This window comes from Sesamum indicum, linkage group LG16 (genome assembly GCF_000512975.1).
Source record: "Sesamum indicum cultivar Zhongzhi No. 13 linkage group LG16, S_indicum_v1.0, whole genome shotgun sequence".
NCBI classification, from domain to species: Eukaryota; Viridiplantae; Streptophyta; class Magnoliopsida; order Lamiales; family Pedaliaceae; genus Sesamum; species Sesamum indicum.
The window spans coordinates 3,217,122-3,242,698 of record NC_026160.1 but is presented as its reverse complement, the minus strand read 5'-3'; the positions used below and the strand labels follow the sequence as shown (position 1 = coordinate 3,242,698).

The 25,577-nt window shown below is 36.7% G+C and overlaps 2 protein-coding genes across 6 annotated transcripts; both read right to left on the bottom strand.

Annotated features, from left to right (window-relative positions):
• Window positions 18,022-19,161, bottom strand: LOC105178659. Its single transcript, XM_011102175.2, has 3 exons — window positions 19,101-19,161; window positions 18,568-19,011; window positions 18,022-18,490 (listed from the first exon to the last, which is right to left on the bottom strand). The coding sequence occupies exons 2-3, from the start codon at window positions 18,724-18,726 to the stop codon at window positions 18,131-18,133; spliced, it is 519 nt and encodes a 172-aa protein (XP_011100477.1). The 5' UTR covers window positions 18,727-19,011; window positions 19,101-19,161; the 3' UTR covers window positions 18,022-18,130.
• LOC105178658 lies at window positions 20,754-25,293 on the bottom strand. 5 transcript variants are annotated; one of them, XM_011102172.2, is made up of 7 exons: window positions 25,159-25,293; window positions 23,864-24,076; window positions 23,360-23,444; window positions 22,273-22,327; window positions 21,644-21,782; window positions 21,364-21,513; window positions 20,754-21,274 (listed from the first exon to the last, which is right to left on the bottom strand). In XM_011102172.2, the coding sequence occupies exons 2-6, from the start codon at window positions 24,044-24,046 to the stop codon at window positions 21,406-21,408; spliced, it is 570 nt and encodes a 189-aa protein (XP_011100474.1). In that variant the 5' UTR covers window positions 24,047-24,076; window positions 25,159-25,293; the 3' UTR covers window positions 20,754-21,274; window positions 21,364-21,405. The 5 variants fall into 5 exon arrangements, with proteins under 5 accessions (XP_011100474.1, XP_011100475.1, XP_011100473.1 ...); XM_011102173.2 differs by having other exon boundaries at window positions 20,754-21,270; XM_011102171.2 differs by adding an exon at window positions 24,384-24,569 and having other exon boundaries at window positions 20,754-21,513; window positions 25,159-25,277.

The window sequence follows — 25,577 nt, the reverse complement described above, 5'->3', positions numbered from 1 at the left end:
CTTATAACGGTGAAATTTTACTTCTTTTCAGTTCTATGTCCATTTGAAGACGGACATTCAATTTCGATCTCTCGTGAAAGCTCATGCCTTTATTGTTGAGGGGCTTCTGCCTGAACGCAGAAAAAAAGGAGATATGCATAAGAACGATGCGGTAATAATGCCTTAGTATCATGAACAACATTTTGCAGGATTTCAATATTTACTTTTGAAAATATATATTTACCTGTAATATTTACTAGCACAGAGTTCGAGCATGCACGGTTCCCGTCCTCGTAGAGTTAGAGGAGACAAGTTGCTCAACCGGATACTTGTTGGACACTATAATCATACCACCCAAGAGATCTTCCGAAACGAATCCCCAAAAGCAAAAGATGATCACAAGACCGCCGATGTTGGTACTGGTAAGCAAAATAAAACACCAAACAATAACGGTCACATTTTTATTGTCTTCTCTTTAGTGATTTGGTGGCTTCTTCGCTTGTAGATAACAACATCTAATCGTTTCACGTAATTAATTTCATCATTATTTTCACCGAGTTTGTGATGTATATAGGGAATAAGCGAAAACAAGAGGCCGAAACATCAAGCAAAAGAGAGGAAGAAGTGTGGATTGCTGGTGACGAAGGAAAGCAACTTATTTATGCTCTTTATGATTTTGAGCCCATAATGTAGCAGAATGGGATTCAGCTATCAAACAACTCAGAAGATTTAAGGATGTTTTTGAACCGTTTGAATTTCAACAATTTCACATCACTTATGTTTGGGGTTTTGCTTTTTGTACTTGGGTTGATTGCTTGGAATTTGCTTAAACATTGTAATATTTGGATGGTTTTATTACCCATGTTAGTGATTTGCTTGTCGTAACATTTGGCTATGAAAATTTTGCTTTTTGGGCATGAGAGCTTATTTTTCTTTTATATTCCAATGAGTTAATGTTGATTGATATGTTTTTATATATTATTGTTTGCGCTACTTTTTTATTTATTTGTTGTACGTTTAGGTATACTTAGCCCCCGAACAATTCTTGATGTAATATTTATCCTTAAAGCTAATAAATGTAACACTCATCCCTCTGATTGGACAAAATTATCCTGAATAATTATATTATTCTCAACATATTTTAGTATTTTACGCATAAAATCATCACCAGAATATTTTGTAGCTAAAAAGAATTAGTGATAAGTGAAGAATTTAAATTGAAAGGGGAATAATACATTAATATATATATATATATATTAATAGATACACAACAATATAATATTCCAACAAAAAATTCTTGTACATGATTTTTTTTTTATTTGTTGTACTCATTCATTACTTAACTTAAATTTTTTCCGTGTATTTATTTATAATTTGAACTATTTTACAGATTCAAAGCTGAGTAATAAAAGATTACAATAAATACACAAATGAAATTCATGTAAATAGATTTTCTTAATTTAGTAATAATATTAAGTTATTCACTATATAGTTTTTTTAGATAAGAGTGAGTAATTACATATCCATTTTTTAAATATATTTTCTTTAAAAAATATGAAAAAATTTATTTATTAATCTTTTTTCCTAAAAGTGTTTAAACTTTGGTTAAGCATATATATATAAATATTGTCAATTTCTTTTAAAAAATATATAAGAGTAGTTGCCTCATCATAGCGAGGAACCGAATCCTAAGGGATTGGACAATCCCAAATTTTCTAGTATCTAATACTATATTGGGTAAATTATATTTTGTCATTTATATTAGGTTTATTTTTATATTTTATCATCGATTTTTTTTTTTTTTGTCAACTTACCATCTCAACTTTATAAAATTTGCACTTTGACATATATGATCGTCTTTTTGTTGATTTTTCTATCAGAAAAATATCACATGTTCTGCATATATGAAACATATCACGTTATATAACTCTTAAAAATATCACATGTGCACTGCATGCAATGTTTTTTCGATGAAAAACTTAGTTGAAAGACAGTTATAAATGACAACGTGTAAAATTTTATAAAAATGAGACGATAAATTGACACAAAAAAAATTTAAATATAAAAATATAAAAACATCATAGTTCGAATAACAAAATGGAATTAATCATACTATATTATTGGTGGTTGTAATGTTGGGTGTTCCAGTTTCTTATATCTTCTTTTTTTTTTTTCTCAAATGTTAACATAATTTTTTCAAATTTTTGACATAATTTGATATTTTTAAACATTTAATTTAAACTTACAACATAAATTAAGTTCAATTGTTAGGCAAATTAAAGTTGATATTATTAAATTAAAAAATATTATGAAACTAAATTACCCCAAATGTTAAACGCCAATTTATCCAATGGGTATGGAAACAAAATTTTAATGACAAAATTATATTTCATAAATAAGCAAATAGCGTGCACAAAACTTTTAAAATATTTGATAGAGTTGTCTATACACAATTAATATTTACTAAATATTATAGTACTAGCAATTGTTAAATTACACGGTGGATTTAAAACTTTTAAGGCTAAATTACTTTTTGGTACCATAAAAATAGGGGGTTTCACATTTTAGTCCAACATTTTATGGGATTTCTTTTTTTTTATACCATTTTGAAGATTCTTTTGGCGAATGTTTGCAAAAGCTTCTGCTTTTGGAAGTAATTTTTGTAGAAAAAGTTGGAAGTTATAGCATAATTGAAAGTGGGTAGTGTTGATAAAAAATGTGAAAAACATATAAAAAGCTAAATTGGATAGTGCTTGGAGTAAAACCACTTCTAAAATAAACTTAATTTCTGAAAGACTGTTTTGTCCCTATGTGTTAAAAATACTCCAAGAGGATGAGAAGGAGATTCTGAGGGCCTACATTCAGCGCTTCCATATGGCCATCCTTGAGATCCTGGCAGCTCACTAGGAGGTGTTGGTTAGTGTATTCACTCAAAGACTCCGCGGAGGCCCTCTTTTCGAGTCTCTACCCAAGAAACCAGTCACTGACTTCTTACACGTGCTACTCGGGCTAGGAAGTACATGAACTTGGAGGACACTTAGTTGGTAAAAAAGAACAGCCACGATAGACGAAAGAAAAGCGAGATGGCCTCCTCTTGCAGGAGCAGGGGAGAGCCCCAAGAACATTCAACCCCGTCGACTTAAAGAACAACACTACACTCCACTCATCACCAGTTTGGCTAGAATGTTCATGGCAATTGATGCCTTACAATGTCCTAAAGACTTAGAGGAAAGCCCTCAGGTCCTGAAATTTTAATACTTGTGCTGGGCATGACACCAATAGGTGTCCCCAGCTAAGGCAGGAAATAGAAAGGTTTATCCAAACTAGTTACTTTAAGAGCTAGAAAAAGAAAAAACAAAAAAGCATGAGTGGAAGGAAGTACGCTCTGGCAGGAGCGACAAGCAAGCAAAGAACCTTCCAAGAGAGAACGCAAAAAGAAAGAAGCTCTGATTGAGGAGCTAAGCCCGAAAAACACCCTTTCCAAGGGTGTGATCTATATGATAGCAGGAGGACCTACTGATAGGGACTGCAGACGAGCTAAACATGCCTATGCTCGGGCTGCCAGAGCCATCATGGAAATTGATTACAAAGCGCCAACAGGGATCCCATGATCCATTTTAGTCTATTGATGCATAGGGAGTATATCTACCTCATAATGATGCATCTGTTATTTCTTCTATTTTAGCTAATTACACTGCTCAACAAATTTTTGTAGACTCTTAGCAGTTCTACAAATATCCTTTTGTACAAAGTTTACTAGCAGATGGGCTGGAAAATATCCCACTAGAGCCAGTGGATACCTTGTTATATGGCTTTGCAGTGAGATAGTATACCCCTTAGGCCAGATCCCACTTCCTCTCCCCTTGGGAGCAGAACCCACTAGAAAGACCAAGATGGTCTGTTTCCTTATCGTGGACATGATGTCAGCCTATAATGTTATCCTAGGTCGACCTTCCTTGGACGTCTTCCAAGCTGTTGTCTCAACATACCACATGAAGCTAAAGTTCCTTGCTGGAGCAGGGGTAGGAGAAGTTATGGGTTACTAGTATGTAGCTCGAAAATGCTAAGTAGAATCAATAAAGGGAGGTAGATGGAAGGACATGGAAGTAGATCCTCCTAACGAGGAAGACAAGAGGTTTGTCCAATATGATGAGTAAGGAAATGCAGCTCCAGCTCGTGTACAACTAGCTAAAGAATTGTTAAGCATCTAGTTGATACCCGGCGAGCCGGATACAACCACCAGGATTAGCTCCCAGCGAAGTCCCAAGTTAGCAGGACAATTAATCACTTTTTTGCAGGAAAATGCGGACATTTTTGCATGGTCAACTCATGACATCGTGAGATTGACCCCAGCATAGCAGTGCATAGCTTCAATATAGATCCAACCTCCCCTCCTGTGAAGTAGAAAAAGAGACATTTCAGTTGTTGAAAGGACAAGGCCATTTAGGAAGAGGTAAGTAAACTCCTTACAGCTGGACATAATTGGGAATCTAATTTCCAGAATGGTTGTCCAATATGGTACTTGTACCCAAGCTAGGTAACAAATGATGTTGATTTTCGAGATGTTAATAAAGTTGGTCCTAAAGATTTTATCCTTTACCTCGTATAGACCAGCTGTGGATTCCACCTCTGGTCACGAATTTTTGAGTCTAATGGATGCCTTATAGGGTTACCATCAAATTATGCTTAACCCCGATGACCAGAAGCGAGTTAGTTTCATTACGTCAGGAGGGGACCTATTGTTAATTGTTATCCCTTTGGGTTAAAACATGCAAGGGCCTACCAACCTTTGGTGGACAACTTGTTTTGAGATCAACTAAGACGTAATATGGCAATGTATGCCAATGACATGCTGGTGAAGAATTGGTAGATGGATTAGCACATCAATCACCTAGCTGAGGCATTCATTATACTCAGGAAAAACCACATGAAATCGAATCTAGCTAAACGTGTATCTGGAGTCTGGAGTAGCAGGTTCCTGGGATATATGGTCACAAAAAAGGGGATCGAAGTTAATCCAGATAAGATCTGAGCTATCCAAGAGATAAAACTCTTTGCCAACCTCAACAAAATCCAGAAACTAGCTGACTGCATAGCAATCCTTAGCAGGTCTATACTCCACTCAGCAGAATGCAGTTTGCCATTCTTCAAAGCTATCAAAAAGACCTAAAGCTTCAGTTGGGATGAGGCATGCCAACAAGCCTTCCAGGACTTAAAAATTTATTTGGCTTAGCTACCCTTGCTCCCCAAACAAGGACCAGGTGAGCCGTTGTACCTATATCTAGCTATGGGACAACACGCAGTAAGCTCCGTGCTCATCAAAGAAGAGGAGGGGCACTAAAAACCCATTTACTACGTAATCAAGGTATTACATGGGGCCGAACAACGGTACCCTGAGGTAGAAAAATAGCCTTTGCTTTAGTAATAAAAACACGTGAGCTACGTCCTTATTTCTTATCATATTCCATTATTGTGCGCACCGCTCCCCTACGAGCAACATTGGGTAAAGTTGAAACTTCAGGTAAGATGATTACATGGACCATTGAGTTTAGTGGGTATGACATTTGCTACCAATCGAGAACGGCCATCAAGGCCCAAGTGCTACTAAATTAAAAAATTAGACCACGCCTATTGAGGATAATTAAGGAAAATGGCTTCTACATGTCGATTGGTCCTCCATCCTTACTGGTAGTTAGGCCGAAGTTGTCCTCACCAGCCCGGAGGGAGACGAACTAGAATACGCCTTAACGTTCGACTTCAAGGCCTCAAACAATAAGGCCGAGTACGATGCTCTCGTAGTAAGTATTAGGATGGCATTTGATGCGGGAGCTAGGAACCCGATCGCCTACTCCGACTCCCAACTGGTAACCAACTAGGTAGGGGTACATATGATGTCAAGGAGGATCGAATGAAGGAATACCTCCAGGAGATAAACGAGTTCACGAGTTAGCTGAAGAGCTTCCAGCTCCATCAAATTCCACGCACAGAAAACACCAATGCCGATTACCTAGCCCAGCTCTCTAGCTGACTACAACACATGCATTACTCTAATAACTCTGATTTAAAGCATTTCCGATATTGACATAGCCGTCACAGATTAGTACAGATTGGAGGAAACCCCTCCTAGACTACTTGAAGGAAGGAGTTCTTCCTGTTCATGAAAAGGAGGTAGCCATATGAAGAGCAAGGCAAGATTTATTCTGCTTGACGAAATCCTCTACAAGTTTTCCCAGCCCTACCTCCGATTTGTCTGCAGAAGAGGGCAGAACCATATTGCAGGTAATACATGAAGGAACATGTGGATCCCACACAGGTGGTGTGGCCCTTGCAGGTAAAACTTTATGAGCTGGATACTTCTAGCTTGCCCTCAAGAGGTATGCAATAGAGTGGGTGAGAAAAGTGTGAGTAATGCCAAATGCATGGCCTACTCATTTAGATTCCAATTCAAATGCTCAAAGTCTTGTTAGCACCTTCTCTATTTTTCCAATGGGGGTTGAAAATAGTGGGACCTTTTTCACCTGCACAATTATAGCGTAAATTCCTCCTGGTGGCAATAGATTACTTCAAGATGTGGGTGGAAGCTGAGCCCCGTACCAAGATTATAGAAAATGAAGTGCTCAAATTCCGTTGAAAGAATATAGTTTGCAGGTATGGCTTACCCTGTGTTATTATTCCTGAAATGACTTTCAGTTTCAAGGCTAGAAAATCTAAAATTGGTTTTGCTGACCTAGGCATCCAACAACGTTTCACATCAGTTGCCTACCCCAAGCCAATAGGCAAGTAGAAGTTACCAACTGCATCTTGGTGCAAGGTATCGAAATCAAGCTAGAGCAAGCAGGAGGGCAATGGGTGTTTGCATTACCCAGCTTGCTATGGTTTTACAGAATCACCCCTAGATTTACCATGGGAGAGACACCTTTCAACCTAGTGTACGGATCAGAGGCTATTATCCTGGTTGAAGCAAGCTGGAAACCTTTAGAATCCAGCACTACGAGCAGAAAAATAATGATAACTTGATGCATACTAACTTGGACCTAGTGGAAGAAGTTCAAAAGGATGCTCGACACCGCCTAGAAAGGTACAAGAAAAGGGTGGGCAACGCCTAAAACTAGCGAGTAGAAAGAAGGGAATTCTAGGTGGCAGACCTTGAACTCAGACAAGTTGGTGTTCTCGAACTAATCCGAAAGCTGGCTCCCAACTAGGAGTGGCCTTACAAACTAACCCGGATCATTAAATTTGGGGCTTACGAGATGGAGGATACTGTTGGCAGAAAGCTTTCTCGACCATGGAACACTTATAACCTCAAGAAGTTTTATTCCTGAAATCCTTATTTACAGTTTGCAATACATATATCAAGCATTATCTTAGAGGAACAAAGGTAACTCTTGTTTTCCATCTTGTGCTATTCGTAGGCTCAGGTTTTCTGCTCCTGGCTGATTCCAATAAACCGCCACTAGCTAGCGCGAACTCTCACATAAGACACCCCTGGCTGGTAAATGCACTTACATAAGTCACCTCTAGCTAGCACATACTCTAATAAGTTGCCCCTATCTGGCGCATGTCTCCAATAAGTCGCCTCTAGTTGGTGCCGACCACTTACATAAGTTGTTACCACTTGGCGCATACATCTTACAAAGCAACTACCAGCTGATGCATTCCAATCTCTAATTACCTTCTAAAGCTTTTTTAGGATAACTTGGTTTTTTAGTTCTATCGTTGCTCATTTATTATGGAATTTGTTATCTCCTACTAATGAAATCACATCTTTCTTACTAATGATTTCTAACTACTTTTTTAAAGCTTGCATAGGTTAACTTGCTTTTTGAGTTCTATCCTTACTCATTTATTATGAGATATGTTCTCTCCAACCAATAAACTCACATCTTCCTTTCTAATGGCAGGGGTAGCTAGAATAAACTATGCATACATCAGCTGGGCAAAGCAGGAGGTTACCTAAATCTACAGACTTGTCATAACAAAAGCCTATTTTCTTGGATTAAAATTTATCTTACCTACTTGCCTAGTTTTTGGCTAAACTTGTTTGGTAAAGCATTCTTTGTTATTATTTGGACAAAATGTATAAAAACCCCCTGTGTTTTAAAAAGTCGGCTAAAACTCCCCCTGTATTTTGTAAAACTTAGCTCAATCGCCCCCCTCTTTGTTAAATCCAACTAACGGTGTTAATATTTTTATACCCTTAGTCAATATATATTATTTCTTATTTTAATAACCGTTGGATCTTCTTTGATCAAATATTGATCGTAGATCTAATCAATTAGTCTCAACTATTAGATTTTAGAAAAATGAAATGTCAAGATTCAACAAATTATTTAACTTATATTATATATAAATAATTTATAATTATAAAAATAAAATCATCGTATTTTTGTAAATTTTTTATCAAATTGAGTGAGAACGGTCTCGTTAGAATCGTCTCAAATAGACAAGACTGATGGTGGTGGTTTGAGATCGAGATTCGATCGGAATAAGATGAATCAATGGCAAACATGTTCGACGATCGTGGCTTGGGCCCCATCTCTCTAATGGACGAAAACTCAAATTGAAGGTAAGAAAATATTCGTCTTGACAAAAGAATTTGAATGGTACCATTGGCCATCGAAAACTCGTCCGAACGGCGCCTGAAACTTAGAAACAAGTTTCCGACAAAAAAAGGGTGAAAGTCGCTCCATTTTTTAAAATTTTTAATTAATTTTAATTATATTATTTAAAATATCTTTTTAGTTAAGAATAGTTTAAATAATTATAATAATTAAATATTTTAGTTGATTAAGAATAATTGTAATAATAATTATTGTAATTAAATATATATTTTAATTGATTAAAATAATTTTAGATTAAATATAATTTAATATTTCAATTTAAATTATAAAAATAAAATAAAAATAAAAAGTGGCATTTTAGTAAAAGACACAAAAAAAGGTTAAAAACAGTTAAAAATGCCCTCACGCACACAAAAAGCGCGTGTAATGCACCTTCTGTTAATTAATAACGGAACGGGTGTTTATTGCTGAGTTTTACAACAAACAGGGAGATTTTTAACCTATTTTTAAAATGAAAAGGAATTTTTAGCCTACTTTTTAAAACACGGATGGGTTTTATGCATTTTATCCTTATTATTTGAATAACTGATGCTAATTGGAGATGGAAAAACCTTCCTTCATCCTACTGGAACACTACTCTAACACCTACAGTGGACATACTTTCTTAGTACATAAGCTGGTTATTACCCCGCCAAGTACTTTTACTAACCTGGAAGAACAACAATGCATAGCATAAAAATTCAAATAGCAAATGAAATTGGAAATGGCATAACTACAAAAAAAAAACATCACAGTGGTCAAGTAGAAAAGGAGGGGGAAATGGAATAAAAAAGGCACCTCATGTTATGAAACAATTATCCAAAGCCTATAGGAAGGTATTTCAAACCTCGCAAGAAGTAGTATTGAAGATAGAATATTTTTTAAAAGCAAAAAGAGCATTCACTTATCAGCTAGAGGGGAAACACCTTCATTACCACTGGCAGGAGGAACCACCCTGGGTTATCTGGAGCCTCTTCCATCTGAGTACCATGAAGCACTGGCAGATCACAAGGCACCTCCTCGTCCGACTCAAGAGCATCTGCTAGCCCGGCATGGATATCTAAGAAGGAGGAGGTAGTAGTAAGAAGTGGATAGCACACATTAGCAAATTGGGGGGCGCAGGTTCGATAGCTATGATAATAGTACTTCAAGGCGTTTTTTGATAAAAAGCGCTAGAACTTCAAGGAATTCTTGAACTCCGCCATATTCCAGGACCACATCCTTCCAGCACATTCTACCCCTCCGCCATGGAAGGATAATCTTGAACCTTTTGCACAGCTATCTCAAGGCGCTGGTGATGGCTATTGATCTCAGACCTTAGGTGGGCAAGGCTCACTTCATTCTTATGCTCTTTCTCCTATGCCTCCTTCTTCTGCTCGTCCAGTTTCTTCTAAGCCTCCTCCGTTGCTAGCCTACCTTGCTCCAGCCAGCTGAATAGCCCCCCAGCCAGCAAGATAGCTTATAGGACAAGTAAAATGTATATCATTTTATGCGTATAATTAAGTATGACAATAATCCTATTTTGTTTACCTTGCTAATGTGTGAAGCTAGTAAATTCATGGCCTGGGGATGAGGCATAGTTCCCAATAAGCCATATCTAGAGATGAAAGAGTTCCCTTCAAGAAGTCAGCAGCTCGGCTTCTTTCATCTTCTTCCTGCAGCAAGGATCGAGCCTCACCTGTACCCAGCTTTTCTTTCTTAGCTTTCACTCAGCATGTCGGGGTGTCCCAGCTTGTTTGATGGGCTTAGGAGCTGGAGGAGCCAAAGGACTTGCTGACCCCTTAGCTCATTTGGAGGGCGTGGGGAGTTTTCACTAGTACAGGCCAAGAGAGCTTGAATAGAAGGCAAACTTTTCACTAGCAAGCATTTTGCAGAGGAGCCCGCCTTAGGGGATTTCCCTTGCTCAGAGCCTTGTCCTACAACAGCTAGTTGAACATGTTGACTGCAGAAAATATCGGTATACCAGCATTTCACATACACTTTGTAGGAACAAATGAACAAGCAAAGCACAAAAGATTATACACGTAGCAGTGTCCAAGACGACCTCTTTACAACTCAGCCCATCATAGAAAAGAAGTGCTGGATGAACTAGCTCGCAAAGATCATATTGAAAAGCATTTAAGCGATCTAGTAGAAGTTTGGAGCAAGGCGGTTATGAACTGAATACCTAGGGAGGTCTAGGCAATAGAAACTCATGTGGTGGGGAAACGCCAAGGAGTAGGAGATGATATGAAAAAATACAGAACTTCCACTCTTTGATGGTGGTATCAGATGGAAGGAACTGAGCATCCCCCTTGGAGGTAAAATAAAACAAGCCGGACTTGCTTTCTTCAGCATGAAGGAGTGGAATTGGGCAGTCAATAGGGCCTCCCCAGGTTCATAACCAAGATATAAAAACCATCTATTATACTCAAGGATTTGGGCACCAACTAACACAGAGAGACCTTGAACAAGGTGGACACCTCTGCGAAGAAGGGAAGAACAGGAAATCGTTACCTAGCTTCTAGTTGGGCCACATAGAAACTGGCACAACTCTTAGGAGACAAATGGGGGCGTTCAAAAAAGCGGCTAACTGAATCACAAGCTCACCAGGTATCACAAACTTAGACCTAACCTCGCTTATGTCTTCCACCCTTAGACAAGAACGAAAGATCGTAAACGACTCCGTGTTGGAGGCAACTATCCTATCTTCCATACTCCTTCTCTCTAGCTCGTCCTTAGTGAACCTCTTCCTACCACTCACCTCTTAAGATAAATATGGAATCTAGCTTGCTTCTTTTGGCTAACCCTGTAGGATTTGCCCTATTGGCAACATGAGTAGGGAAGAAATTTTCTTGTAGGTTATTTTCCTACACCAACCATCCAGCTTTGCAAACTGGCACCCCTAGGGGGGGGGGGAGTGATGATACCCCTAAATCTTTCATGCAATAAGCACACAAGCAAAATAGACCAGCCCAATTGGATATGAGCCCTGTTGGACCACCAATAGGGAGGTAAGACCCACAGGCTTACTTCCTATTTTACTGAATTGGTAGGCCCAAAAAACAAGTTTATTTTAGCCGGACCACATCATGATACAATTCGATGGACACATCATGATACAATTCGATGGACACATCATATAGCTTGCAAATACATTATTACATGTCATCCTAAAATATTTTTAGGTGGCTCCTAGTAGATCAATGACAAATGAGCTAGCAATTCACGAATAACATATTCCCTAATTTTCAGACAAACCTTGCAAGACTTACAACTTAGTGTGTCTTAGTCAAATCAAGTCCAAATAGTGCACAAATTTTTTTGTTTGTTTGTTGATTCAAAGAAATTTCAAATGGTATAGGACTCTTTATAACAAACTCGCGTATCCTGCTTTGTACATGCTTATAAATAGAGGTCTTGTGCAGTCATTTGGTAACATCAATCCTCACTCTCATATTCTACTTATTCTCTCAACTCTCTCTTTAATTTTAGGTTGTTTTAAGCCCTCTTTTTTGCACTCCAAATGAATATATACACTATATCATCATTCGACACCATGATTCTACTTTGATTCAAGTTCCCTTTACTCTTTTTCAGCAGATTGTTACTGACTTAAGCATCAGAGTGGTAACCTTTGTTTTTCAAGGTTAGTCCCCCTTGATCTTAGGCTTTTTCTTGAAAATTCTTTGATCTTATGGTGTGGCCAAAGATCTGGTACCCATCACTACCACAGAACGTATCTTATGTAGAACAAAGTGTGGATGCATTTTGAAAGTGTTTAGAAAAGCGTAATTCGAAAATCTAGTGCTTTTGTAGTGTGGTTTGACAGTGAAATTCCAAACGTCCATAACTTGCAATTTGGTGGAGTTAAGGGGCGATCTACTTATTGTTTCGATCATCTTCAAGAGGATAATCCAACCCCTCACCACATGATCATGAGGGGTTATTGATCATCGTGACATTTCATCATTTCGACCACCATCCAAGCATTTCTTTAGATTTCCTATTTTGCAGTCGACTTTAGTTAGTTTCATATCTTCTACGATTATCTTTTGGACCTAATATTTTTCTCGAATATTGCTAGGGTATTAGGTTATTTTTTGACCAAATTTTGTGGGCTTATAAGACAATCCAAAATTTAGTCCATTTCAAGCTTATTTTACCTAGATCAGATTAGGACTATTCCTTTCAAATAACTGCTAACTTTATTAAGAGAGTCATTCAACAATAATTTTTTTTCCCTTCATATTCAAATTCTCATAGAATTGGAGAAGTGCTCTTCTTTATTCTTTGTTGGATCATCTTTCATTGCTGCAGATTGTGCCAACACTGCTTCCATGGATGACTCTCAGACTGATGCAGCAGCTACAAGTGCTGGTGATGCAGCTGATCTTCTGAATGCAGGATAGAAGACGAAGATTGGAGAAAGCGTCATTTCTAGTTTAGCGTTTTCGTCTTATTCGTTGTTTGAGTTGTACAGTCGCGATCCCCATCATTCATTCGTTCTGTAATTGGGCCACGTGGTCTGACTAGGCAGTTTAGGCCGCAGTTTGTTATTTAAAAAGGCAGCCTTCATCTTTAACTCTGTAACAAAATCTAAGAAAGGGGAATACAGTCCATGGTTGCTTTCATATTTTTCTTTGATCAATTGCACGATTTTTTCATCATATTTGGCTCAATTCTTCACATTCTTCAATTTCTATTGCTTCCGTTCCAAACATAACCTTCGATTTATTTTCATCTGATGCTGGAGTACTGGACAGATACATGCTCAATCATTCTGCCCTCTGGTGGACTTTGCAGACTTCTCCCACTCAAACTTAAGCCAGAGAAAGATGCATTATTTTTTTTTTTTTAAATGTGTGTATAAAATATATACGCATATAAATATACTTCGATTAAGTCACACAATATAATTATTGCCAATTTTTCATAGATGATATTAATAAAGACGCAACATTATTTTTGTCAGTTTAAAATTAAAATTGAAATCATCTTTGATACAAATACATTCTAATAATAATTATTTTTTTATAAAAATTAGTTGATGTAATTACTTTGAATAAAGTCCAACAATATCATTATTGTCAATTTTTATACACAACATTAACCAACACACAATATTACTTTTGTTAATTTTTTATTCAAAATATTAATTAAAATATTAAAATTTATTATTAAATTAAATTATATTTTTAATAAAATACATTCTAATAATAATTATTTTTTTTTAAAATTGCGTTGTATAGTTAGTTTAACTAAATGCACACAGTACGATTGTTGTCAATTTTTGGTACACAATATTAATAAAAATACAATGTTATTTTTTCGGCAAATTTATTTAAATAATGCAGAAAAAAAAATTAGAGATTTGGTGTGGTTTTGAAATTCTTAAAAAAGTGAGCGGCACCGCGGTGTCGTACCGCGGTGCCACAATTTAAAATTTAAAAAAAAAACATTTTGCCTTTGTCACCGCGGTAACTTACCGCGATGACAAAGATTTAAAAAAATATATATATATTTTAATATGCCACCGCGGTGATGAACCGCGGTGGCAATAAAAAAAAATATATATTTTCTGTGTCACCGCGGTGACACAGAATTATTAAAAAAAATTATTTTTTAATATGCCACCGCGGTGGCATATAATATTTAAAAAAAAAATAAAGACGCTCATTCTTCACATTGTCCTTCCGGTACCTGACACCGCGCTAAGATAGCGCGGTGACTATCAACTTTTCTGCTATGCTTTTCCAGTCTCTGACACCGCGTTAAGATAGCGCGGTGATAAATAATTTTTCTGCGTTATTGTCTGTGACACCGCGGTTGTTTATCGCGGTTTTTTCAGCTATATATATCACACTCCATTCCCTCAGTCATTCACATTGAAAAATCGAACGTCAGCTTCAAAAAATTCAACATTCATTTCTTATCCCTTACACTCTAAAAAGCAGTCATCGAAAATTTCATACTCCACCATACCGCGCAATTCTTCTAAAATTTGTTCACTTTTTATTTGAAGATTTACAATTGAAAAGGCGTCTAGTAAGTTATTTATTAAATTTTTGTGTTATTTGTTCCTTTTAAATATCTTCTTATGTTAGAAAAAAAAATTTATTGATGTGTATTTTATTTTGTTTTGAAGATATGGCGGAGCAAAATACCGTTGATATTGTTATATATTTTGGAGGTCAACAAATTAATTCGAATGGTTCTGTAAGTTATGATCATCCTCCACTCGGATTCATGCAGATTTTTCATAATACTACATTTGCTGAGTTAGAGTTAATTTTGTATGAAGAAATTGGTATGGATAGGAATAATGTTAAATTGAATATATTCTTTAAATACATAACATTTAATTTTGGCCAAAGGAATGAGATGTTGTTGGCAATTAAAACGTGATATGATATGAAATTTTTTTTAAATCCGGTGAATGGATATGTGTCGATTGATATTTTTGTCGAAGCGGAGAAAGTTCTGCAAGATGCTGTACCAGATGACTCAGTTGTTGGTGATTGGGGAACGTATATGTCTATGATAACCCAAGATTTGCCGAGCTTACCAGTAGTAACTCAAGAAATGGGGCGGTTTGGTATTAATGAAGATTATGCAGGTCCATTGTCGTATGCAGGCTCATCATCATATGCAGGTCCATCGTCGTATGCAGGCCCATCATCATATTCAGGTCCGGCTGCATATTCAGGTTCATCGGATTATGCATGTCCATCGGATTATGCGGATTCATCTGAATGCAATGATGAAGATGCCGACTTCGAAGCTGATAGTTTGTTGAACACTGAGCAAGCTGACTCAGAACCAGATGAGGTCGAAGTAGAAGACCAGATTGACCAGAATAATGACGATGATGGTGACGTAAGTATACCTGTTATGATGGATGTTCTTGGTGAGAATGCACAAGAGCAATTTGATTTGAACATGCCTGCCGTGCCTGACAGAATGACCCTATATCCGGTCATTCCATTTTTTAGCACAACACATCCAGAAGTCCCTGCTGACTCGATTGATATCCCTACTAGTAGGTGGGGTAATTTTTATGACTCTAACACTGGAGAGCTCGCCAACGGAATGCTGTTTAAAAGTAAGGACCATTTAAAAGGAAGTATGCAAGATTTTTCAGTCCGATTTGCAAGACGAGAATATCGGGTGGTGGAGAGCAAGAAAAACTTATGGAAAGTCGCTTGCAAATATGATGCACAGACTGGGTGCTGTTGGATGCTAAGGGCCATTTTCAAATCAAATATGGGATTATTTAAAGTTACCAGGTATGTCAGACCACATACATGTCTGATGAATGAAATTTCTATTGACCATGGTAACTTAGGAAAGGGTATGATCGCAATATATCTGTTGGGTATGGTTCGCCAAGACCCATCTTGTGATATAAAACATGTCCAGCAGATTGTGAAAGATAAATTTGATTTTGAAGTCCCATATCATAAGGCCTGACATGCTTTGAAAGCCGCTAGAGAACAGGTGTACGGCACGTGAGAGAGTTCTGCTCAGAAGTTGCCCAAATATATAGCGGCATTGAAAAAATGGAATCCTGGGGCAGTTGTGGAGTGGTTGCATTTGGAAACAGACATCCCGGGCAGGTACATGTTGAATTATGTTTTCTGGGCTTTCAGACCATGTATTGAGGGATATCGTTATTGTCATGACGTTATAAGCGTGGATGGAACACATTTGTACACAAAGTACAAACATAAAATGCTGGTAGCAGTAACTTTAGATGCAAATCAGCAGGTGCTGTCGTTAGCGTTTGCACTCGTAGACGAAGAATCGCTTGAGTCATGGCGTTGGTTCCTCCGAATGCTTTCCAAATATTTGTTGCCGTCAGAGGATGATCGAGTTTGTTTAATTTTAGACAGGCATGCTGGTTTGATCAATGCTATAAATTATGTACCCGCATTCAAATTTCCTCACGGAGTACATCGATTTTGTTTACGGCATGTCTGCTCAAATTTTAACACAAAATTCAAGAACATCTAGTTGAAGGATATGTGCTGGAGAGCAGGGGCAGAAGGCAATCCTCGAAAATTTGATAGAATCATGGAAGAGATCAAATCATTGAACGAGGAAGCATACAACTGGCTTGGGAGAATTGACAAGGATCAATGGACGTTGGCGCATGATGGCGGTTGGAGAACGGGTATCCTCACTATAAACATGTCTGAGTGCATAAATGGAGTATTAAAAGGTGCGAGACGTTTACCAATTGTGGCTATTGTGCAAATAACGTTATCCCGCTCTGTGCAGTATTTCTTGCAGCGCTCTACACGGTGTAATCGTATGATCAATGCAAATCAACAATGGGCTGATTTCGCGTTCAAGTTGTTCGAAGCCCGACAGGCAGAGGCAATACGTCACATCGTTCAGAAATTTGACTATAACCAACAATCTGCCTCAGTGGTGACATTAAGCTTGACCGGGCAGGGCTCCCGTACTTATGTCGTCAAATTGAAGCATCGTATGTGTTCTTGTGGCAAGTGGGGTGCAAATGGAATTCCATGTTCACATGCCATTCAGGCATGTCGGCATTTTGGGGTTAATGCGTCAAATTTTATTCCTCACTATTACAGTGTACAATCATACAAGAAGACATAAAAAGGGAGGTTTGATCTTGTATACGGTGAAGAATATTGGGATCCGGTGGATTTTGAACTTGTGCATAATCCCCATTGCGAGCTCGTCGAGGCCCGGGTAGACAAATATCTACTAGAATACCGAACGAAATGGATAGACCACAAGTACGTGCTCGCCAACAATATCAGGCTCGTCAAGCTCATGGATGATAATATCTTGTTAAATGCAACTTTGTATCATGCTACATATGGCGAAATGCAACTTTGTAATTGCAAATCTTGTCAAATTTTTATAGACATTTCAATTTTATATTTATAATATGTAATTGCAAATGATAAAATGGGAACTAAAATGAACTTACCTAATAATTATATTTTTTATTTAATAATCATACTTTATATTTAATAATCATATTTTATATTTAATAATCATACTTTACATTAAATTGCATATATACACGTATTTTATATTTACTAATCATATTTATATTTAATAATCATACTTTACATTAAATTGAATATACACACGTATTTTATATTTAATAATCATATTTAATATTTAATTATCATACTTTACATTAAATTGAATATATACACGTATATATATTTAATAATCATACTTTATATTTAATTATCATACTTTATATTAAATCAAATATATACACGTATATATATTTAATAATCATATTTAATATTTAATAATCATACTTTATATTTAATTGAATGTAAATTGCTCTTGTGGAAAATAAAATAAAATCACATTAAATAAAATAGAAATTTTATAGACATCTTAATTTACATATGCAATATTCTTATGATTTCCATATGTAATACACAAATCTAATAATGCCCTCTAGTGCCACAACGTGGACGTCTTCTGTTTCTTCGGAGAGGATTATCATCTCTTTGGTCACCGGGTGTGTTCACATCGGTGTTTTCGAATGGAACTGGTGATGCATCATATTATCTTCGAAATTGCGGGTTAAAATTATGTGTAAATGTACCAACAAATGATGGTAGATATGGAGCATATGGAGTGTAAGCAGTCGATGGACCTGTTTCCGGGTAAAAGCTCGATGGACCAGCCTTTGGAAAAACAGTAGATGGCCCGGCCTCGGCATGCCCACTTGACGGACCAGCCTCTGTGAATGCGTTGCTACGAGCTGTGTCTGCCGGTCTAACTCGAACATTTGGATACCGTGAACTAGAAAAGTTCATAATTTCACGTCCGATCGTACGCGCTCGCGGTCGAGTATCTCTTAATGACTGTTCATCATCTCCGGCATTTTCACAATCAATCACTAGCTGCTCCATTCTATTATACTGGTAAACAAAATCAAATTAGCAGCAGAATCAACTGGCTAAAATAAATGAATATAAAAAAAATACAAGGTGCTTACCACAAATTCCCAATCACGGGTGTCAGTCGGTCGATAGCCCGGCGTGTTCGTAGACAATATGTTATGTGAAATTTGGACCCAAGTAATTTGATAATACCAGTTCATATAGTCAGGAACGGTATCACGACCACCTTCAATAATGGGTCCTTCCACCACCATTGATTGCACATTGTTTCATTTCGCAATGTACTCCGCGTGAAACGTTGCCCAATCCATGTCCTGACGTCCCCGCCTATCTATTGTGTGTAAACGACGTTCACTGATTAATGGGTTTGGGAGGATGTCTTGCACATAGCCAAATTGGCGGAGAACCCTCTCCGGGTGATGCATCTCCACCAACGAATAATTGATCAATGGGCAACGTATATTCCACATTGTGCGCATTGCATAATAGGACAATGCCTCAAGCTCGACGGCAATATTATTATACGGAGTCCAAATAAACTACAATACCATATAACGCCAATCAATATACTTGGAATAAATGCATCAATTATATTACTAAAAGTAAAAAATAAATCACAACAATATACCTCATTTAATTGCATACGATCTAATACGTCCCTTATTATATGTGGAGCATTGTGCGCCGTATGAGTACGGGATATATGATACGACCACCTAAAATCAAAATTAAGAAAAGTTAGTGAAATCAAAAATTTTTATAACTATATAAATAAATAAAAATGTCCATACCGTGCAGCATATGGAGTAATGTTGTCAGGGTCAATAATGGTCGGCACTAGAGATGAAACTTCACTCGAGGGAATGGGTGCAAGTGTTATTATGCGAGACCATGTCCATATCTGTAATAATTGCATGGCACCGCCAATATTATTTTTTCCTCTTTGTGATGCTGTACATAGCTCCCGGTAGAGATATGCCAATACTGCAGAACCCCAATTTGAAACATACTGCTCGTCTATATTTTCTATATGCCGTAAATATAACAATGACACGGTGTTCCCCGTAGCATCAGGGCACAACACCCCACCAAGAATACACATGGCACATATCCGCGCCTCCTGTAACACAGCCTCAAACGGGCTATCATCATCACATGTATTTTCTAATAAATACTCATATAACACTGTCAGTTTTATTCTCGACCATCTAAAAGCATCTTCATTCGGAATAAAACCCAACTATTGATGATAATAATTTTGCCACTGTTGGGTATTATACCTTCTATCTACCCCGGTAATAAGATTACCTTCCACCGGGAGTGCCCAGATGACGGCGATATCCTGCAGTGTCACGGTTGCTTCGCCCACTGAAAAATGAAATGTGTGTGTCTCGGGGCGCCATCTCTCTACTAACACAGTAATTAAGTGGGTGTCAATTTCAACATGCCCACACTGCAAAACACCAAGAAACCCCATATTTTGGAGTACTTGCAAAACACGAATATGACGTGGTGCTAGTTGGAGGACACGAAAAAAGGCTATATCACCACGTCGTACGGATAATGTTGTATCCGGATTTTCGGATACATCCTCAGACCGATGATTTAATTGCCCGTACAGAACACTGGTATCGATAGGACCAAAATTAGACATACTGATTTCAAATATTTTTCAAAATTAACTGAGAGGAAGAACAAGAAAAAACTACCCAAGAGGAATAACAAAAAAAATTGCTGAGAAGAGGCAGATGAAGAAGGAAGTATTTGCCGAGAGGAGGAAGATGAAGAACAATGGCAGCTGCTTTGGCTTTGTGGAGTGAAATTTTACATTGCAACTCACACTTAAAATAGTGTGAGCTGCAATGTGAGGACATGCACGGGATACATTATTGCTGAGCCACCGCACTGCGTGAGTGCGGTGCCTCAGCACCTTGTTGCTGCAGCCTGCAATTTTGCAGGCTACAGTTTGACCATATTTTCTTTTTTTGATTTTGGTGAAGAACCGCTATCACTTTACCAAATTACATTTACTATTATATATATGCTTTTCACTTTTTGTCAGAGCCGGTATCTGACTGACACTTTTCTTTTCAAATATTGATAGAACTGGTCTACCAAATTTAGTCTCAACAGCCTGCAAAAGTAGGGAGATTTAAAGATTTTCAAATTACTCCAATTTTGTAATTTTTTTTTCTTTACATTATTTTAATATTTTTCCCGAAATAAAGCCTGATTGGATATCTAAGATAAAGAAGTGCGACCCATGGGATGTCCTTCCACATAGCACCAAAACGTAGCTTCGCTAGCATATTCCTTATATTATTTCCACACTTCGGCTTTAAATCTACTACTACATAAAATAAAATAAATATCAACATATCAAAAGGAAATCAAACTCGAACTCGAACCAAAGAACAGAGCTCCGAGACTTCTACTTCTTGTCACTAGATCAAAACTTTCCCACCAACTATGCCTTTCTGGAAGATTTGTTTGTCTTTAGAAAATGTAACAAGAAAGTCTTCAGAGCATCCCTCATTCAATCATATATACAATAGAAGTGGATTCATTGATTCGAAAATTTCGTGCTACCAATCGCTTGAATAGTGCTTGGAGGCATCGGATGTGTATAAGAGCATAACAAAGCTTTTCTCGTATTGAGAAAGCCTTCATTCCACCACATAAGTCCATGCATTCTAAATCCTTTTCCGTGCAATGAGAAAGTCTTCATTCCACAGTGGAAGTCCCTGCATTCAAATTCGATCCTCCTCCAAGCAGGCCAAGTCATCATGATGTTCATTCTGACTATCAAAAAAATTCACCATATCCAATCTGGATGACCTCGAACTATTTATCAGAAATAAAGGGGTTGAGTCAGTCGAGATACTAATTACCTTGACAAAATAACACAATCTATTCCAACACTTTGGAGTGAATCATCTAGTGTCGCAATCTGATTGCAAGTCAGGGCGTTCTTTGTTGTCAATGGCAGCAGATAAAGCCTTCCAAATGGGAACTAACATTGAGACTGGAGGATATAATTCCTAGAAATTGAAAGAAAATAAAGAGCAGCACCAGGGTTAAAAATGAAAGCATTTAATTTACATATCAATGTTCATCCTACTAATAAGTAGAAAACTAGATACCTTTATTGACAAATGGAAGAGCCTTTACCTTGAACACCAGCAAAAGTTCTTCCTCTCCACGTAGAATCAAAGACAAACTCCAGTAGCAGGTAACTGGAGTCACACATTCATTCAGAACAGGTTTCAAGATCTTGCCAATTGGAACAAAGCGGCGAACTGTTCTCCCACTGATTTGCTACCAAATAATTAGAATTACAGAGAAAAACTCCTTCATGATGTTTAGCTTATCAAGGCAGATACAACAAAACCATTGTGTCTAATTAGATAAGTGCACTTTTTGGTAAAAAAGGATTTAGACCATTTCCCCTTTTATGTTGTGTTCATCCTTGTACAAAGGATCATGCTAGTCTTCTATGGCTTTTTGTCCAATGCTACCATATGTTCCTAAGGGGACAAAAACAATTAGCTACATACATTTTGAATGATCACTCCAGAAATTTAGGGCAATATACAAATTTCTGACAGAAAGAAAAAGGAATAAATATGAAATGGACAAAAACACTGAATTCGTATAGTATTCCTCTGTTTTTGGACAAAACAAGGGAAGCTTCACCATTTTCAGCTCCCTAGTAAAATGTAAAAAACCCTCAAATGATGAAGAAACAATAATGCTTGTCACACACAATGGAAAAGTAACTCATGTTTTGAAAGGAATACCTTCTGTAAATAGTCTCAAGTTGAACCCCAAAAGCTGGCAAAATTATAACAGATCCTGTTGTATGGAAAGAAAAGGAAATATACAGTCAAAAGGATGAAAGATAGTTTGGTCCCCACATCTTGTTGCAACTCCTTCCCCCAAAACACAATTTTTATGCAGCACATCACTGCATATTCATTACAACATTTATACCCAACTTTTTTATGTCCAGTGTAAAGATCATAACATCACTATATATAAAAATGGAATTGGCTCCTACACACCAATGAATAGTCATAGACACAAGAGAAACCACTCTTTGCACAATCTATAAATAGTCTTTAGGCACAGAGCAAGCTTGGTTAATGCAGATACTTTCAAGCAACCAATGATGTAACAACAAAAATTATCCACAATTTCCATTGGTGAAGATGATCTTAAAAGAAAACTACAAACAGAATCCTGTAAGTTACCAGCTATCGTTATCAAAGTAAAACATACGAAAAATCGAAGGATGTTTGAAGTTGTTTAGGTTAGTTTTTGGATGGTTTGTAAAAGTGGGTCTGAAGTTGAGAAGTCTTGGAAAGTGTATTTAGGAATGTTTTTATATTATTCTAGAATTGGTAAAAAGGTCCCAAAATAGATGAAGATATGGTTGATATTGTTCTTAGAGGAGACAAGTTACAATAGATGTTAAATCATGTTTCAGTAGTAGGTGTTTTGCATATGTGTGTGTATAATATATATGTAATGATTGCTAGATAATTTCAGTTTAGGTAATGAAAGGATGATGCAAGGTTTTGGTGGTCTTTTGGGGGTTTAAGAGGGGAATATTAGGTTTGCATTTTAAACCCACAAAAACTAATTTTCCCAAATATATTATTGGGTTCATTTGGGGCGTATTAAAATTGGCTAGAACGACAGGCAAGTGCAACAATGGTGTTCCATATAAGACATTGACATTTAAGTTATACACAAACCATGAGAACAAGAAAGGCACACCACATTTAAATCAGACTTGAAAAGAATAAAGGAACGTATTCATCTAATTAAGCATGTGGTTCACATAATTCTAGGCACAAAGTTCGTATTTCCACAGCTCCTCACCTTTCTCCACTTGTTTTCTCAGCATTTGCCTTAAAAGGAAAACAGCCAAGGAAAAGCTCCAAATAACCTTTGCAACTGGCTTTCCCTGTGTCAATAGTTTGCAGTCACTAATCACATTTGCAAACTGAGATAAACTTTGACATTTCTTCCTTCCATTTCCTGTATTGCAATTTTCATGATTGTGCACTTCAATTGTGTATATTAACTACAACAATCATTGGCATGGCTTCTAAAATTGTTGAAAGAAAACCAAAATTCTAGGAAAACAAAGCTGATATACTTAATAGGTAATACAAAACATAGCAGTCCACCAGAATTACATTGGAAATGACTAGCTTTGCAAAAACAGTGAAGATTGACAATTACTTATTGAATCCAAAAATATAAAATGTCAGATCCTCCCTTATGAAAGATCAGATTTTAGTAAGAGTATGCAACAGCAAATAAAAATTCCATATACCCAAATAACTATCCTACTATTTGTATAATTGGAGAAAAATATACCTGCAAGTGTAGGAGAATTAGAAAGCATATGACGGCGAAAAGAAAAGCACATGCACAGAACTTGAAAACCCCTGCACCATTTCTTGCAACCAAGATATGGTGAACATCGATCACTTCTGGTGGGCCCTTTTTCACATCATGCATATAGGTGTATCGTCCTTTCGCAATAATTGATGCGTCCATCTCAAACTTTAAGTGTACAATCAGTCAAAACTGTAGTAACAATGGTACAAGGAAACAACTTAGTTCAATTTATAAATCTTCATAACAATAGATTAATGTAGGCATGTTTTATCTTCACAGAACTAATTAGAGCTCCAAGAATGGTATGACTGAATAACCTAATAATCACAATATATTATTTCAACAAGGCAGAATCAAGTCTTTTTAGAAACTCATTAACAAAAATCAGTAGTCCAGAAGAAAGTTTACCACAACCACAAATTCACATACTTCCATTTAGCTCAAATCCGCAAAAAGAATTTACAGTTTAAACAGCCCAGGATTTATTGAACGGTACCCCAGTTTTTATCACAGTGTCATTCAAGGGAGCCATCTTCAGATCTCATTTTTCGCATTGCCTAATGAATGTTTTCGTCTACTTTTCCTGGAATTTCAGAAGCACTCATTGCACCTCCACCTTTTCTTCTCAATACTTTCTCCAAGTCTTCATAAATAACCCGATTGCTAATAATGAGGACGGAACCTGTTATATGGTAAATTGATGAACCGTGCTTTTTACTTGATATAGAAAAGTGGAAGTGAGAGGCGTGCAGCTAGCTCGAGCTCGACCATTTTTGTGATTTTGAGCTCGAGCTCGAACCGATGAGCTCCAAGTGTCCATAACACTACAACTCAACATTCAACAACTCAATCTCAACTCTAAACAAATTTTTCAGATTTATATGTGGTACAGTGAGGGAAACAATGGAGAAGAAGGAATCTGTTATGAACCCAGAAAACTGTAGGTAAAAACTTTAATAAAATTGCAGCAGAATGGAGGTGGGAAGGTGAGAAGAAAGAGATGAGAGGAAATTCAGAAATTTTACTAATTGATAATGGTCTTCCTTACAACATTACAACTCTTTTACAAACAATTCTCAAAGCAGACAAAAGTGTAAGGAACTAAGGCTGGAAAGGAATCCAACAACAAGAATTAAACAAATCATAGTGTCCGTGAATGTGCCCCTGAATCCGATTAAACAAGAATTAAAGAATTAAACAAGATGCTAAAAACACACCCAAACCCAAGAAAAACAAGAATAAGTAAAATGCAAAAGAGAAAGAAGGATTACCTGGAAGCCGTCCTCGTTGCCGACTTGCCGTGAGTTTGGGGCTAGGGTTCTAAGAGATGGGTTTGGGGAAGAAATGAGACAGGAGAAAGAATGGAGATAGAAAGAGAAAGAGAGAAAGAAAAAGGAAGAAGAAACGACAACAAGAGAGAGAAACAGATTATTATTATTATATTATTATTATTGTTATTATTATTATTATTATATTATTATTATTATTGTTATTATTATTATTATTATATTATTATTATTATTATTATAATTAGTATTATTATTTTAAATCATGAGATCAAATCATGAAATTTTTACATAAATATAGTTGAGTTAATATATGTTCACAATCTACAAAATTTATATATTTATAAATGTTAGTATAACATTGATGTAATTATCTCTTATATTGTTGAACAACATGGGTTAAT

Bases quoted from the DNA above. Each gene is read 5' to 3' on its own strand.
- LOC105178658 (XM_020699335.1), bottom strand. From the start codon at position 24,046: ATGGACGCATCAATTATTGCGAAAGGACGATACACCTATATGCATGAT. The intron at 21,783-22,272 runs GTATTCCTTTCA...GTAGCAAATCAG, and splicing joins CTTGAGACTATTTACAGAAG to TGGGAGAACAGTTCGCCGCT. The intron at 21,514-21,643 runs GTAAAGGCTCTT...TTCAATTTCTAG, and splicing joins AACTTTTGCTGGTGTTCAAG to GAATTATATCCTCCAGTCTC.
- LOC105178659 (XM_011102175.2), bottom strand. From the start codon at position 18,726: ATGGTGGTGGAAGGACCCATTATTGAAGGTGGTCGTGATACCGTTCCT. The intron at 18,491-18,567 runs GTAAGCACCTTG...TTTGTTTACCAG, and splicing joins CCCGTGATTGGGAATTTGTG to TATAATAGAATGGAGCAGCT.